Below are 17,534 nucleotides of genomic sequence, written 5' to 3' on the forward strand. Positions count from 1 at the left end.
TCTAGTGTGGTCCAGCTCGCAGAACTATGTAACATGTACATAGACAGAACAGAAAAAGATAGAACGTATACCGGTCCTTATAATGGCCGGACTAATACATTAAAGACAGAGAATGGTCATGGGATAGCCGAGGTCAAGGAAGCCAGAAATAAACAATATCGTTAAACAAGCCAAGTCAGGGAAACCAGAAATCAGAATAGTCAGGAATAGCCAAGGTCAAAATACCAGGAATATCAAAAACTGGACAAGAAAATGCACTCTCGGGAACCAGGAACGGAAACCACGACAGGGCAATGAACTAGGGAACTTCAGGGATTTAAATATCCCTCCTCTGGCTGTGACTGGTCAGAGGGTGACCTCTGACCCCAGAATGTGCGTGTGCGTCGATGTCGTGACGTCACACGCACGTTCGTGTGACCCTGGGGTGCAGAGGTCGGCGCCATCTTGAATCCGGGCAGGCGGCCCGGCTTGTAGCTGAGCAGGTAGAGCTCAGTTTGTAGGTGCGGTCGCACCGGTCGCACCTTGCGAGCCGGGGGCCGTGACACTATGCTTTGTTGTACAGGGAGCTATAATAGTATTTAGAAATGATTTGAGAAATTATTGAAGAGGACTTGCACATTCGCTTTCAAAACATTTCGTAATGTGCTTCATCCAAATTCCGCAACTTCAAAATGCCATATATAATGTATCACTAAACAAATTAAATGGGCAGTGGATGAACCATTATGTTTGTTGTGTTCTGTCCATGATGCAAAAGAAAAGTTGCTTTGTGGGAAAACAATGTTGATTTTATTCACAGACCAAGTGAGAAGTGATCAATAGAGGGGAAAAAGGAGAATCAGTAAGAAAAAAGACCCTCTCTGTTTTCTCAACTGATTAAGGTGGTGGTTAATGAAAAAATAGTGATACATCCAGAATTACCCCAAGGCAGAGTACTTTTCATACAGAGTACATGGTGGGGCCATCAATGAGCTACGAGGAGAGATTTAGGAGAAAAGATAACTAGTTCATTTGTTTTAGTTGCTTGCAACTCATTCAACTAGACTAAGTTATAAGGATGTTATAAGAAACATCCTGCGGTATTTTAAGTGGGAACAAGGATGTCATTATCTGCACATAAATGATAGTGGAGACCAGGGCCGGAGCGTCCTATAGGCGACTTAGGCAGTCACCTAGGGAGCACCGGCTCGGGGTCGAAAGATCTGAATGACCCAGCAGGAGGTAAGCGCACATCGCTTCCTCCTACCTGTCACTCAGACTCAGTGTAGCGTGGCCGGGCAGCGGACCGCGGGGGGAGAGAATCACTGAGGGGGTGGGAGATGACCACCAAAAAGTGGGGGGGGAGGTAGCACCACTAAGGGGGGAAGGGGGGAGAGAGACAGGACCACTAAAGGGGATGGATGGAGAGAGACAGGACCACTAAAGGGGATGGATGGAGAGAGACAGGACCACTAAAGGGGAGGGGATGAGAGAGACAGGACCACTAAAGGGGAGGCGGGTGAGAGAAAGACAGAACCACTAAAGGGGAGGGGGGAGAGAGACAGGACAACTAAAGGGGGGGTGAGAAAAACAGGACCACTAAAGGGGAGGGGGTAAGAAAGACAGGACCACTAAAGGGGGGGGGGTGAGAGAGACAGGACAACTAAAGGGGAGGGGGTAAGAGAGACAGGACCACTTAAGGGGAGGGGGGTGAGAGAGACAGGACCACTAAATGGGAGGGGGGTGAGAGAGACATGACCACTAAAGGGGAGGGGGTGAGAGAGACAGGACCACTATAAGGAAGGGGGGTGAGAGAGACAGGACCACTTAAGGGGAGGGGGTGAGAAAGACAGGACTACTAAAGGGGAGGGGGTGAGAAAGACAGGACTACTAAAGGGGAGGGGGTGAGAGAGACAGGACCACTAAAGGGGAGGGGGGTGAGAGACAGGACCACTAAAGGGGAGGGGGGTGAGAGACAGGACCACTAAAGGGGAGGGGGTGAGAGACAGGGCCACTAAAGGGGAGGGGGTGAGAGAAAGGACCACTAAAGAGGAGTGGATGATAGACAGGACCACTAAAGGAGAGAGGGGAGAGAGATAGAACCACTAAGGGGGAGGGAGAAAGAGAGGACCACTAAGGGGGTCGGGGAGACCACTAAGGGACAGGGAGGGGAGAGCACTAAGGGAAAGGGGAGATCACTAATGGACAGTAGGAGAGAGCACTAATGGACAGGGGGAGGAGAGGAGATGAGACCACTAAGGGACGGGGGAGTGAAAGAGATCATTAAGGGACGGGGGAGTGAAAGAAAAACACAGAGGCTGAGGAAGGGGTGAAAGTGAAGCACAGAGGGACTGGTAGGGGAGACAGACATGCAGAGGGGCTCAGGAGAGAGACACACAGAGTCACTTGTGAGGGAGACACACAGAGGAGCTTGGGGGAAAAAGAGACCCACAAAGGAGCTGGGAAGAGTAATACACAAAGGGGCTTGGGGGATTGAGATATACAAAATGGGGGAGTAAAAGACTCATGAGGGGCTTGTAAGAGATCAACTAAAAGGGGATGTAAGACACAAAACCTAAAGAAAAAGATACACAAAAAAAGTATATTAACAAAACAAATGTAATAATAAAAATAAAGAGCTGCTCCCCTCTCAGCCCCTATCCTACCCCACAAACCTTCTCTTTCACACTACACACATGCACAATGCATCCCTACTCATGCACAGACACACCGAAATTATACAATGCATCCTACACTGAGACAGAAACACACAATGCATCCATTACACACTCACACACAATGCATCCCTTACATACAAAAACACACAATGCATCCCTCACGCACATACACACTGCTTCTCTTACACACACACACACACACACACACACACACACACACACACACACACACACACACACACAGCAACAAAATGCATCTCTTACACACAGTCAATTCAGACACATATACTGCATTACATGACATAACATACACAAAAACACACCTTGCATTCCTTACACATAAAAACACAGATTCACTCAATGCATCCCTTACACACAAACACACACTGCATCCCCTGTACACACACACTACATTCCTTACACAAACTGGCATCCTTATACACTATATTCCATAAGAACACACACACACACACACACACACACACATAACATTACATCCTCTACAGTAACACACAACACTTCCCCTACACACATACACTTCACTCCCTGTGAACAAACTCATGGGTGGGCCATGTAGGTGGACTTATGGGCAGGCTTTGTAGCCATACTCACGGTCAGACCCTGGGGGCCCAGACATTGAGCTGTGTAAGGGGAGCTGCTTCCTGTTCATTGATTTTTGTAAGCACTGTTACAAACAGCCTCCAGAGAGCCTGTTCTACACCAGACCAGTGGAGTCAGACTGAGCCATCATTATCCTCTTGTCCTCATCTGGTGGTATGTAGGCAATCCAGTATATTAGTGGCACTAATCTCTAATTTAACTCACATTAAAGGGACACTATAGTCACCAGAACCACTACAGCTTAATGTAGTGGTTCTGGTGTCAATAGCCTGTTCCTGCAGGCTTTTTAATGTAAACACACTGCCTTTTCAGATAACAGATACTGTGTGCAGCACTGACGTTAGCTCATATGGGTGGGGCATTGGGATGTTACATGGTGGGCAGAACATATGGGGGGGGAGGAGAGGGGCACAAATTTTGTTTGCCTAGGGCTAAAGCTTTTCCAGGGCGTTGGTAAACTTGGACAAGAGAACGAAAATCAGAATAGAAGTTTGTGATACCTCTGCAGAGGAGTTGGTGGCATTTTTCCTTTTATGCTATATATTTTGTGGGACGTGGGATATTTGCACCCAGGCAAGCAGTAATATATATCTATATGTTGGTGGAATGCCAGCAGACTTCTATTGAATTACATATATATATATATATATATATATACACTGAATAAAATTATAAATGCAACACTTGTTTTTGCCCCTATTTTTCATGAGCTGAACTCAAAGATCTAAGACTTTTTCTATGTACAGAAAAGGCCTATTTCTCTCAAATATTGTTCACAAATCTGTCTAAATCTGTGTTAGTGAGCACTTCTCCTTTGCCGAGATAATCCATCCACCACACAGGTGTGGCATATCAAGATGCTGATTAGACAGCATGATTATTGCACAGGTGTGCCTTAGGATGGCAACAATAAAAGGCCACTCTAAAATGTGCAGTTTTATCACACAGCACAATGCCACATACGTCACAAGTTTTGAAGTAGTGTGCAATTGGCATGCTGACTGCAGGAATGTCCACCAGAGCTGTTACGTGTGAATCGAATGTTTATTTCTCTACCATAAGCCATCTCCAAAGGCGTTTCAGAATTTGGCAGTACATCCAACCGGGATCAACAACAAAGGTTTATTTGTTGATCCTGAGGAAAGCCCCGGACGTGGGCTGAAACGTTGATTTTATGGATAACTCCCAATAAACATTCTTTGTTTTATGCTACAAGACCGTGAGTGCTAACCCCTTTTTCTACTTTTGTAAAATAATTTTGGCTATAGCTTAAAGAGCACCCGGCATTGAAGTTAAATTGGGTTAGTCTGAGTGCAAGGACCTTGTTGTCTTTTTATGGATAACTCCTAATAAAGATTCTTTGTTTTATGTTACAAGACTGTGAGTGCTAGTTACTTTTTCTACTTTTGTGTAAATATACCCCAAAAGGGGTTAATACGTTGATTTGATGTACACAGCATGTAATATTTGATGTTTGATTTTTTTTGATGTTTGAAGAAGCGTGAGTGCAGCCTTTGGGACTGGCACCTGGCTAAATTTTTTAACTGTTGAGCCTGAATGCAAGGAAAAAAACTAAACTTCAAATATATATATATATATATATATATATATATATATATATATATAGACATAGCAAAAATGACCGCACTCCAAGGACTTTACAGAGATTTTCAAATAAAATTTTACTTTTATTCAATCCATTTAAAAAGTCAACGTTTCAGCTCCCACATGGAGCTTTCATCAGGACAAAACATGATGTAAAGTCCTTGGAGTGCGGTCATTTCTGCTATGTCTACATGATCCTTGCCAGACCAGCACCGGGCACCACAGGATTACACCAGGAGTGCAAGCCCTCGCTATATATATATATATATATATATATATATATATATATATATACACACATATATATATATATATAGTTGCAAGAAAAAGTATGTGAACCCTTTGGAATGATATGGATTTCTGCACAAATTGGTCATAAAATGTGATCTGATCATCATCTAAGTCACAACAATAGACAATCACAGTCTGCTTAAACTAATAACACACAAAGAATGAAATGTTGCCATGTTTTTATTGAACACACCATGTAAACATTCACAGTGCAGGTGGAAAAAGTATGTGAACCCCATAGACTAATGACCTCTCCAAGAGCTAATTGGAGTCAGATGTCAGCCAACTGGGGTCCAATCAATGACATGAGATTGGAGGTGTTGGTTACAGCTGCCCTGCCCTATAAAAAACACACACCAGTTCTGGGTTTGCTTTTCACAAGAAGCATTGCCTGATGTGAATGATGCCTCGCACAAAAGAGCTCTCAGAAGACCTAAGATTAAGAATTGTTGACTTGCATAAAGCTGGAAAGGGTTATAAAAGTATCTCCAAAAGCCTTGCTGTTCATCAGTCCATGGTAAGACAAATTGTCTATAAATGGAGAAAGTTCAGCACTGCTGACCAATTTGTGCAGAAATCCATATCATTCCAAAGGGTTCACATACTTTTTCTTGCAACTGTATATATATATATATATATATATATATATATATTTATATTATGTTTATAGTTTGCAGTACACTGAGTGTCAAATTTTCACTCCCTTTTGGTTCATCTGAATTGTTTTTACTGTAATGATTGCATGGGGAAAATTCTTCCACCTGAAACGCCACATGGAGGAATTTTGAATTACCCGAATAAGATATTTTAATATTATAATATTTGTTTTTTTAAATGTATTTGGCTGCACTGTTTTATATTGCCATGTGAAAACCTGATAAACACAGAGCTGGGCTCATCAGTTAAAGAGATACCATCGCTCTCAACCTATCTCTGCCAGCAAGATTGCATGTCACTGATATTTGTTTAGCAGAAGAGCAGATTTCAGTGGGTGGGAGGGGGATGCAATCTTCCTCTTGCCGGCGCTCTGCAAGCGGAGACACTGCACCTACTGACACCTACTACCATGCCCACTTCAAATCACTGAAGCTGTCATGGTGGTTGGAGTAACCCTTTAATATCTATATGTGCATATAATACACACATATAGTGGGTACAGTTACACCAACCATTCTATACACTAGAAGTCACGACAGGTTGCTATTTAGAAGACTCATCCCGTCCCTCTAACTGATCAACATAATGCAGCCATTAAGTTTGACCTACACGCCTATGATTAAATAAGTTATCATTTGTCTAAAGTAATTGAATATAAAAATGGCTAATTGAAATGAACAATTGGCTGGAATGCAATTTCATAATGAAAAACGTAGCACTAACCTGATATTTAGATATAACTGGTGTGCTCGGATCCATGCAACTGGTCTATAAGAAAGAAGAAACACTTAATATTCTTATTTAAAAAAAAAGAAAAAATTAAGCTGTTGCCTTATTAATGTGACAAATATTCTTACCAAGTTTGCATAATTGTTACATGGATTTAGTGGAGATCTGCATTTAAAATCTTTGTTGCACCATAAACATCCGCTGTTGATACACTCCGAGCACCTGGGAACAGATAGCATCACATTTTTAGTGTATTTGATTCTATCTTGTACTGTTTAAATACTAAATGAGAACTTCTTCTCAGACCTTTGGGGGTAAAAGGGGCATTTAAGGCTGGACTTAGTTACTTTTGTAATGTATTATATACATTATAAAATATAAATGATACAAACAAATTTATATATGACGTTGCAGCATCTTTAAGCTTCACCAGCCGCTACTGAGTGACACAAGACTTTAAACATTAAAACCTATGCAAGGAGCATGTTATATTATGTAACCTTATTTTGAAAAAGCGTGTATTTATATATTTTTTGGAAACATAAAAACATAGAATGTGACGGCAGATAAGAACCATTCGGCCCATCTAGTCTGCCCTATTTTCTAAATACTTTCATCAGTCCCTGGTCTTATCTTAGCTAAGTTAGCTAAGTTAGCCTTATGCCTATCCCATGCAACTTAAACTTGTTTACTGTGTTAACCTCTACCACTTCAGCTGGAAGGCTATTCCATGCATCCACTACCCTCTCAGTAAAGTAATACTTCCTGATATTATTTTTAAACCTTTGCCCCTCTGATTTAAGATTATGTCCTCTTGTTGTGGTAGTTTTTCTTCTTTTAAATATAGTCTCCTCCTTTACTGTGTTGATTCCCTTTGTGTATTTAAAGATCACATTTATTGCTTACATTTGCTAAAACTGATCTGTGTGTTTTCCATAGGGAAAGCATTGGATTGGCTAACGTCAGCACGGGGCTGGGGCCAAATGCCATTGTGGCCAATCAGAACCTCCTCATAGAGATGCATTGAATCAATGCATCTCTATAAGGAAACTTCAGCGCCTCCATGCAGAGCGTGGGGACGCTGAATGGCAGGGCTGCTTACTGTGCAGCCCTGAGTCAGGAAGCCCCTCCAGTGGCCATCTAAGGAGTGGCTTCTTGGAGGTGTCCCTAGGGGCAATGTAAACACTGCCTTTTCTCTGAAAAGTCAGTGTTTACATGAAAATGCCTGAAGGGAGCTATTATACTCACCAGAACAACTACATTAAGCTGTAGTTGTTCTGTGACTATAGTGTCCCTTTAAGTATAGTGCTAAATTAATAGAATATTATAATTCCTGAAAATGTAATTGTTCAATTTATTACATATCACTATGACATATCCAGAATGTTTACAGCTTTAGTTCACAAATAATAAACCTGAAGATTTATTTTAGTTTTTTTGTCTAATTTATCACACACAAGGCATTCTTAGTATTATGCTCAATCTTTTTAGCAGGTTTTTTTTGGGAGGAAAAAAAAGCATGACTTTCAGATATAATGACATCAAGACATGAACAAAACAAATACATATATTCACCTGCTTTGCAAACGGGAGCATCTTTCAAACTGGTAAATCTCAGTACGAATTGCATTGCTTGATGTGATTTCAATGATAACCTGATCTAAAAAAAAAAAATGGTACAGAACATCTTGAATTATAATCTACATAACAAGACTCCAAAGTTGTTAGTCTACAAAATACCTTGAATCGGCCCCTTTTTACAGGGACACTAAACGTGCTGGAAATGTTGAGTAAATCTGTTCTTTTATTAGTTTTATAGCGACCGGGGGACCTAAAAAAGACTAGGGACTAAACTATAACTTTAGGAACACAGATTTGTATTCCTAATTATGATTATTATTTATTATTATTATGTTATTATTTATATAGCGCCAACAAATTCCGCAGCGCTTTACAGTGGGTGGATGAACAAACATGTAGTTGTAAACAGACAAGTTTGACACACAGGAACAGAGAGATTGAGGGCCCTGCTCAATGATGCTATAGGGAGTGGGGTAAAGTGACACAAAAGGTAAGGATAGTATAAGACTAATGACAGTTGCAAGAGAGGAACCAGTCGGGAGATATTAACAGGGTAATTGATAAGTTTTTATGAAGAAGTGGGTTTCTAATTATTTTTTTGAAGAAGTGGAGACTGGGTGAGCATCTAACGGAGGAGGGAAGTGAGTTCCACAGGAACGGTGCAGCCCTCAAAAAGTCTTGAAGACAAGAATCAGAGGTGGGAGTATGGACAGAAGATAGACGTAAGTCTTCAGCAGAGCGTAAGGGCCTAGACGGGACATACTTGTGTATTAGAGAGGATAGATAGGTATGTAGAGATTTGAAAGCAAGAACCAGAATTTTAAATTGAGCCATATATCTTACAGGAAGCCAATGTAGGGACTGACAGAAGGGTGAGGCGTGGGTGGTGCGGGCGGACAGGAAGATGAGCCTCGCCGCCACATTCATTATGGACTGTAACGGTGCAAGTTGGGAGCACGTAAGACCACTGAGAAGCAGATTACAGTAGTCAAGGCGAGACAGGACAGTGGAATGGATCAGCACCTTAGTCGCATCTGGCGTTAAGTAGGGTCGGATGCGCGCAATGTTTTTGAGATGGAAGCGGCAGGAATAGACTGAACATGAGGCGTGAAGGAGAGGTTGAAGTCAAAGAGAGCACCTAGGCAGCGAGCCTGCGTCAGGGAGCTGATGGTAGCACCGTTGACTTGGAGGGAGTCAAATGAAGTAGTGTTCCTTAAAACATAAGAGAGCCCTGGTTAAACTTGTGCTTAATGTCCTGTACAATGAAGAGATTGGCCCTGCTACATATAACAGACATCATTACCTGTGTTGGATGTAAAAAAAACACTATTAAGAAGCTACTTTTGATTTTGAACTGACTAAAATATAAATGCTGCCTTCATCATGTTGTACATATTACATGCAGTAAAGCATTAAGATCCCACATGGCCCTTGGTTGGGTAACAGTTTGGGCTTCCTTCAAGCTAATATATATGCTGTATAATCCCTGGCCCCTGGGCTGTCACTTTATGGTTACACTGACTACCTATGATGATTACCTATGCCATTTTTCAGATATTCTGGGAAGAACCTTTGCTGGGAGCAGCACAGGAAGTTGACAGTTATAGAGGACTTTATTCTCCATGGTCTCTTTAAAGGAACACTATGGGTACCATAGTGTGGCGAAACCAACCTCGCCACTGGGCATTGGAGAAACCTGTTTGCCCGCCTCCTGCCTGCTGACTATGGCCCCTGGGAGATTTGACCCTTTAAATACAGTATTTGGGCATATTGTATTTTATTATGCGGCTGCTGGCCCTTTAAGAACAATCTGGGGACATATTGTGACTTTTGGGAACAATGCCCCTTTAAGACTTGCTGCCCCTTTAACCCCTTAAGGACACATGACATGTGTGACATGTCATGATTCCCTTTTATTCCAGAAGTTTGGTCCTTAAGGGGTTAAATTGTATTGGAGCAGTTCTGCAGCTTTAAATTGGCACTTCGGATGCAGCCGAAGTGTCGAAGTGGCCGCCATTCAACAAACGAACACGTGGCGGCGGCCATCTTTGTTCATTCGAACGAGGTCATGTGTAGCCAAATCCATGGAACTGAAATCGGCTACACATTTCAATGAAAACCGCTGACCCTTACCTTCTCGTACACTCCGTTTTCAGCTGCAGAGATTAAGTCCCGTTCGGCAGTTTGATCTCACTGCTATACTAAGCTAATTGCACGAATGGCCCCGTTCGTGCATTCGAATGGGACTTAGTAATTTTTCTGTGTAAAATAGACCGACCACACAGCCCAAATCTATGGAACTGTTTTGGGCAGGAAAATGATCACAAAGGACTTCCAGCTAACTTTTTAACTAATGGAAGGATGCATGCTTTTTGAGTATGTCTATATTTCAAGTATGCTGATTAATAATATGTAATTTTATGAAGATTGGATGTATATTTTTAAAGTTATAGTACATATATAAAAACTGTATTTTTTCTGCTTGTGATAATTATGTTAACCCATTGTGTACCATAATTAGATCACCGGCAGAGGGGAGGATTCTGTATGTAATTTTATCACATGACAGGAGGCTTCCTATTTTGCATAACTCTCTTTACTAAACTCCACAGCAGTAAAGAAAGTGAAACATTTAACCAATCAAAAATGTAATAGGGAGTATGATATTCCCAGTAAATAGGCTCCTCCCTCTTTTTCTTTACTGCTCCATCGCAGACAGGTCAGAGTTTTGGCTCTTCCCTTCATTTATAATTTATATCTATAATCATATGCTTTTTAATATTTGCTTATTGTTACTTGCTTATCTTTCTGTTACTTACACTCACTGGGTACACTTGCTACTAGTGTTGTCGCGAACCTGGAATTTTCGGTTCGCGAACGGCGAACGCGAACTTCCGCAAATGTTCGCGAACCGGCGAACCGCGCGAACCGCCATTGACTTCAATGGGCAGGCGAATTTTAAAAACAACAGGGACTCTTTCTGGCCACAATAGTGATGGAAAAGTTGTTTCAAGGGGACTAACACCTGGACTGTGGCATGCCAGAGGGGGATCCATGGCAAAACTCCCATGGAAAATTACACAGTTGATGGAGAGTCTGCTTTTAATCCATAAAGGGCAGAAAACACCTAACATTGACACCTGTCCTCAAAGCCCCTGATACACACTGACACAGAGCAGAATAGAGACTGTTCCCCCTACATAGGGTCACTTGGCAGATATGGATTGACACCTGTCCTCAAAACCCCTGATACACACTGACACAGAGCAGAATAGGGACTGTTCCCCCTACATAGGGTCACTTGGCAGATATGGATTGACACCTGTCCTCAAAACCCCTGATACACACTGACACAGAGCAGAATAGAGACTGTTCCCTGTCCACAGAGACCATGATACACACTGACACAGAGCAGAATAGAGACTGTTCACCGTCCACAGAGACCATGATACACACTGACACAGAGCAGAATAGGGACTGTTACCCCTACATAGGGTCACTTGGCAGATATGGATTGACACCTGTCCTCAAAACCCCTGATACACACTGACACAGAGCAGAATAGAGACTGTTCCCTGTCCACAGAGACCATGATACACACTGACACAGAGCAGAATAGGGACTGTTACCCCTACATAGGGTCACTTGGCAGATATGGATTGACAAATCCCTGACAAACAGCTACCACATGCAAGGAAGGCAGCAGGGGCGCAAATGACCCACTCCCGACGCGGGAAGGTAGTGACGACAAATAACAATACAGGACTCTTTAGAGGCCCTGTAATTGTAATCAGTCCACTTGAAATCCTTTAACTTTGATCAATTGGAGGGAAGTCTGGTGCAGAGCCACTGACCCATGCGCAGGGCCAGCCTTAGGCCTTTGGGCGCCCTGTGCAAGAAATCTTCACCCTGTCACACCCATGTGCAAGAAATCTTCACCCTGTCACACACACACACACAGGCAGACAGCCATACACACGCACAACTGCGACTGACTAGGTTTGTCACCTCCTCAAAAGGACGCATGAGCCTACAGGCATTGCGCATGAGCGTCCAGTATCGTGGCAAAAAAATTCCCAGCTCCCCAGAGGCTGTCCTAGCACCCCGGTCATACAAATATTCATTAACAGCTTTTTCTTGTTGGAGCAGGCGGTCGAACATTAGGAGTGTTGAATTCCAACGTGTAGGGCTGTCGCAAATCAAGCGCCTCACTGGCATGTTGTTTCGCCGCTGGATATCGGCAAAGTGAGCCATGGCCGTGTAGGAACGCCTGAAATGGCCACACACCTTCCTGGCCTGCTTCAGGACGTCCTGTAAGCCTGTGTACTTATGCACAAAGCGTTGTACGATCAGATTACACACATGTGCCCAACTTCAATGCCGCTATCAAATTTTTTCCGTTGTCACACACCACTTTGCCGATATCCAGTTGCTGCGGAGTCAGCCACTTTTCCACCTGTGCGTTCAGGGCGGACAGGAGTGCTTGTCCGGTGTGACTCTCTGCTTTCAAGCAAGTCAAACCCAAGACGGCGTGACACTGCCGTATCCGGGATGTGGAATAGTACCTGGGGAGCTGGGGGGGTGCCGTTGATGTGGAGCAAGAAGCAGCGGCACAAGAGGACTCAGCCGAGGAGGTTATGGAAGAGGATGGAGTAGGAGGAGTAGAGGAGGTGGCAGCAGGACTGCCTGCAATTCGTGGCGGTGTCACCAACTCCTCTGCAATGCCACGCATTCCTTGCTTGTCAGCCGTCAGCAGGTTTACCCAATGCGCAGTGTAGGTGATATACCTGCCCTGACCATGCTTTGCAGACCAGGTATCAGTGGTCAGATGGACCCTTGCCCCAACACTGTGTGCCAGACATGCCATGACTTCCTTTTGCACAATCGAGTACAAGTTGGGGATTGCCTTTTGTGAAAAGAAATTCCGGCGGGTACCTTCCACTGCGGTGTCCCAATAGCTACAAATTTTTTGAACGCCTCAGACTCAACCAGATTGTATGGTAAAAGCTGGCGGGCTAATAGTTCGGACAAGCCAGCTGTCAGATGCTGGGCAAGGGGGTGACTTGGTGACATTGGCTTCTTACGCTCAAACATGTCCTTGACAGACACATGACTGTGGGCAGATGAGCGGGAACTGCTCAAGGCGGGAGACGGAGTGGCGGATGGTTGAGAGGGGGCAAGAAGGACAGCAGTGGTTGACGTGGCTGAAGATGCTGGACCAGGAGGAGGATGGCGGCTTAGAGTAGGCATGCTGCTTGTACTCATGTGTTGATCCCATAGGCGTTTGTGATGTGAGATCATGTGCCTATGCAAAGCAGTTGTACCTAGGTGGGTGTTGGACCTCCCACGACTCAGTTTCCTTTGGCACAGGTTGCAAATGGCATCGCTGTTGTCAGAGGCAGACACACAAAAAAAATGCCACACTGCTGAGCTCTGCAATGACAGCATTCTGGTGGTGGACACAGCATGCGTTGATTGGCGTGCTGTCGGGCTGACCCCGGGTGCCAATGCATGCTGTCTGACTGTGCCACTAGCATCTTGCGACGACCCCCCCCTGCTTCCAACTCGTCTCCTCCTCCTCTCTGTCTCCCCATCTGAACTTTCGCCCTGTTCTTCTTCTCTTCTAGCGGGCACCCACGTGACATCCATGGACGCATCGTCATCATCAACCGCTTCGCTTGTATCTGACAACTCAGAAAAGGAAGCAGCAGCGGGTACAACATCATCATCATCACACCGTACCTCCATGTGTTTAATGCTGCCTGCCTGAGACATATCCCTGTTATCTACATCCTCTAGCAATAATGGTTGCGCATCACTCATTTCTTCAAACGGGTGTGTGAATAACTCCTCTGACATACCAAGTAAAGCGGCTGTGGTGCTAGTTTTGGTGGTGGCGGCAGGCGGGTGAGTGGTATCTTGAGAGGTGCCTGAAGCTAAGCTGGAGGAGGATGGTGCGTCAAGGTTCCGAGCGGAGGCTGTACAAGATTGGGTGTCCTGTGTTAGCCAGTCAACTAAGTCCTCAGAACTTTTCAAGTTCAGGGTACGTGGCTTCTGAAAACTGGGCATTATTCTAGGGCAAAAGGGAATCACAGCACCACGACCATGACGGCCCCTGCGGGGTGGCCTGCCTCTGCCTGTCATTTTTTGGGGGATTAGTGGTACTATGCGTGCAAGCTACTGTGAGACCAGATATGATTGGCAATGTGCACTGGAACAGTTCTGCAGAGCACACGCTGAAGGAAGGACTGACAGAGCTGCTTGAAGACAAGTAACTGCTATTCAATCTATAACAGTGAAAAACAAATTTTGGTTTTAAAAGCACGCTATAGAGACACCAGATATGAGTGGCAACTGTCAAAGCACGCTGGCACAGGTCTGCAGAGCACACGCTGAAGTAGGCCTGACACCCAGACGCTTGCAGACAACTAACTGCTCTTCTATTACAGTGAAAAAAAAATATTTATTTTAAATGTAAAGCTTAACCAATTGTTAAAACAGATATGAGTGGTGGCACTGGGCAAGTAGGCACAGTATCCAATGTGAACCTCACACAGAAGCTGGCAGGCAGGCAACTGCTCTTCTATTACAGTGGAAACAACATTTTGGTTGTAAAAGCACGCTATAGAGACACAAGATATGAGTGGCAACTGTCAAAGCACGCTGGCACAGGTCTGCAGAGCACACGCTGAAGTAGGCCTGACACCCAGACGCTTGCAGACAACTAACTGCTCTTCTATTACAGTGAAAAAAAATATTTATTTTAAATGTAAAGCTTAACCAATTGTTAAAACAGATATGAGTGGTGGCACTGGGCAAGTAGGCACAGTATCCAATGTGAACCTCACACAGAAGCTGGCAGGCAGGCAACTGCTCTTCTATTACAGTGGAAACTAAATTTTGGTTGTAAAAGCACGCTATAGAGACACAAGATATGAGTGGCAACTGTCAAAGCACGCTGGCACAGGTCTGCAGAGAACACGCTGAAGTAGGCCTGACACCCAGACGTTTGCAGACAACTAACTGCTCTTCTATTACAGTGAAAAAAAATATTTATTTTAAATGTAAAGCTTAACCAATTGTTAAAACAGATATGAGTGGTGGCACTGGGCAAGTAGGCACAGTATCCAATGTGAACCTCACACAGAAGCTGGCAGGCAGGCAACTGCTCTTCTATTACAGTGGAAACAAAATTTTGGTTGTAAAAGCACGCTATAGAGACACAAGATATGAGTGGCAACTGTCAAAGCACGCTGGCACAGGTCTGCAGAGCACACGCTGAAGTAGGCCTGACACCCAGACGCTTGCAGACAACTAACTGCTCTTCTATTACAGTGAAAAAAAAATATTTATTTTAAATGTAAAGCTTAACCAATTGTTAAAACAGATATGAGTGGTGGCACTGGGCAAGTAGGCACAGTATCCAATGTGAACCTCACACAGAAGCTGGCAGGCAGGCAACTGCTCTTCTATTACAGTGGAAACAAAATTTTGGTTGTAAAAGCACGCTATAGAGACACAAGATATGAGTGGCAACTGTCAAAGCACGCTGGCACAGGTCTGCAGAGCACACGCTGAAGTAGGCCTGACACCCAGACGCTTGCAGACAACTAACTGCTCTTCTATTACAGTGAAAAAAAAAAATTTATTTTAAATGTAAAGCTTAACCAATTGTTAAAACAGATATGAGTGGTGGCACTGGGCAAGTAGGCACAGTATCCAATGTGAACCTCACACAGAAGCTGGCAGGCAGGCAACTGCTCTTCTATTACAGTGGAAACAAAATTTTGGTTGTAAAAGCACGCTATAGAGACACCAGATATGAGTGGCAACTGTCAAAGTACGCTGGCAGGGTTGTGCAGGGCACACGCTGAAGTAGGCCTGACAGAGCCGCTTGAAGGACACTGACTGTCTGCTATTAGCTTACACTGGAAACCTTTTTTCTTTGTAAAAGCACGCTAAAGAGACACCAGATATGATTGGCAACTGTCAAAGCACGCTGGCACAGGTCTGCAGAGCACACGCTGAAGTAGGCCTGACACCCAGACGCTTGCAGACAACTAACTGCTCTTCTATTACAGTGAAAAAAAATGATTTCTTTAAAATCTAAAGCTTAAGCTATTGTTAAAACAGATATGAGTGGTGGCACTGACTGTGCAAATGGGCAAGGCATCCAACCTGACACAGAAGCTGGCAGGCAGGCAACTGCTCTTCTATTACAGTGAAAAAAAATTATTTATTTTAAATCTTAAGCTTAACCAATTGTTAAAACAGATATGAGTGGTGGCACTGGGCAAGTGGGCACAGTATCCAATGTGAACCTCACACAGAAGCTGGCAGGCAGGCAACTGCTCTTCTATTACAGTGAAAAAAAATATTTATTTCAAATCTAAAGCTTAACCAATTGTTAAAACAGATATGAGTGGTGGCACTGACTGTGCAAATGGGCAAGGCATCCAACCTGACACAGAAGCTGGCAGGCAGGCAACTGCTCTTCTATTACAGTGAAAAAAAAATATTTATTTTAAATCTAAAGCTTAACCAATTGTTAAAACAGATATGAGTGGTGGCACTGGGCAAGAGGGCACAGTATCCAATGTGAACCTCACACAGAAACTGGCAGGCAGGCAACTGCTCTTCTATTACAGTGAAAAAAAAAATATTTATTTTAAATGTAAAGCTTAACCTATTGTTAAAACAGATATGAGTGGTGGCACTGGGCAAGTAGGCACAATATCCAATGTGAACCTCACACAGAAGCTGGCAGGCAGGCACCTGCAATTACATTACACAGGAAAAAAAAAAAAAGCAGCCTGATGTTATAGCCCTAAAAAGGGCTTTTTGGGGTGCTGTCCTTACAGCAGAGATCAGATGAGTCCTTCAGGATTGTAGTGGACACTGAATACCCTAGCCTAGCTATCAATTTCCCTATCTAATCAGCAGCAGCTAAACTTTCCCTCCTCTCACTAAGCATGCATCTTCCGAATGAATCGAAAATGGATGCTGGGAGGGAGGTTGGAGGGTGTGGAAGGGAGGGAGTGCTGATGATTGGCTGGAATGTGTCTGCTGACCGAGAGGCACAGGGTAAAAGTTTGCCCAATGATGACGAATAGGGGGCGGATCGAACTGCGCATGTGTCCGCCCGCCGCGGCGAACGCGAACACGCTAATTTCCCCGGGAACTGTTCGCCGGCGGACAGTTCGGTACATCACTACTTGCTACCCCTACGTTTTTATATTTTTACACTCAGCTTCTGTTTCCTACTTTCCTGTCAGGTTTACCTTCAATCTTCCCTTTTCTGGTTTGCTCTTTCTTCCGCCCTCGGGCGGACCCCCCTCAACGTCTTTTAGCGATACCGCCGATACTCCCTCTCATCCCACAGCCGGCTCGCTC

General features: G+C 44.0%; 1 protein-coding gene across 1 annotated transcript in view; it reads right to left on the bottom strand.

Annotated features, from left to right (window-relative positions):
* The window catches only part of PLXNC1 (plexin C1), a 140,569-nt gene that overhangs the window by 76,739 nt on the left and 46,296 nt on the right, over positions 1-17,534 (bottom strand). Inside the window, exons 7-9 of the mRNA XM_063447098.1 lie at positions 8,136-8,220; positions 6,689-6,782; positions 6,555-6,599 (exon numbers count right to left, since the gene is read on the bottom strand). Coding sequence (XP_063303168.1) covers positions 6,555-6,599; positions 6,689-6,782; positions 8,136-8,220 — 224 coding nt within the window. The remainder of the gene's footprint in view (positions 1-6,554; positions 6,600-6,688; positions 6,783-8,135; positions 8,221-17,534) is intronic.

This window comes from Pelobates fuscus, chromosome 3, assembly GCF_036172605.1.
Source record: "Pelobates fuscus isolate aPelFus1 chromosome 3, aPelFus1.pri, whole genome shotgun sequence".
In the NCBI taxonomy this organism is placed as follows: Eukaryota; Metazoa; Chordata; class Amphibia; order Anura; family Pelobatidae; genus Pelobates; species Pelobates fuscus.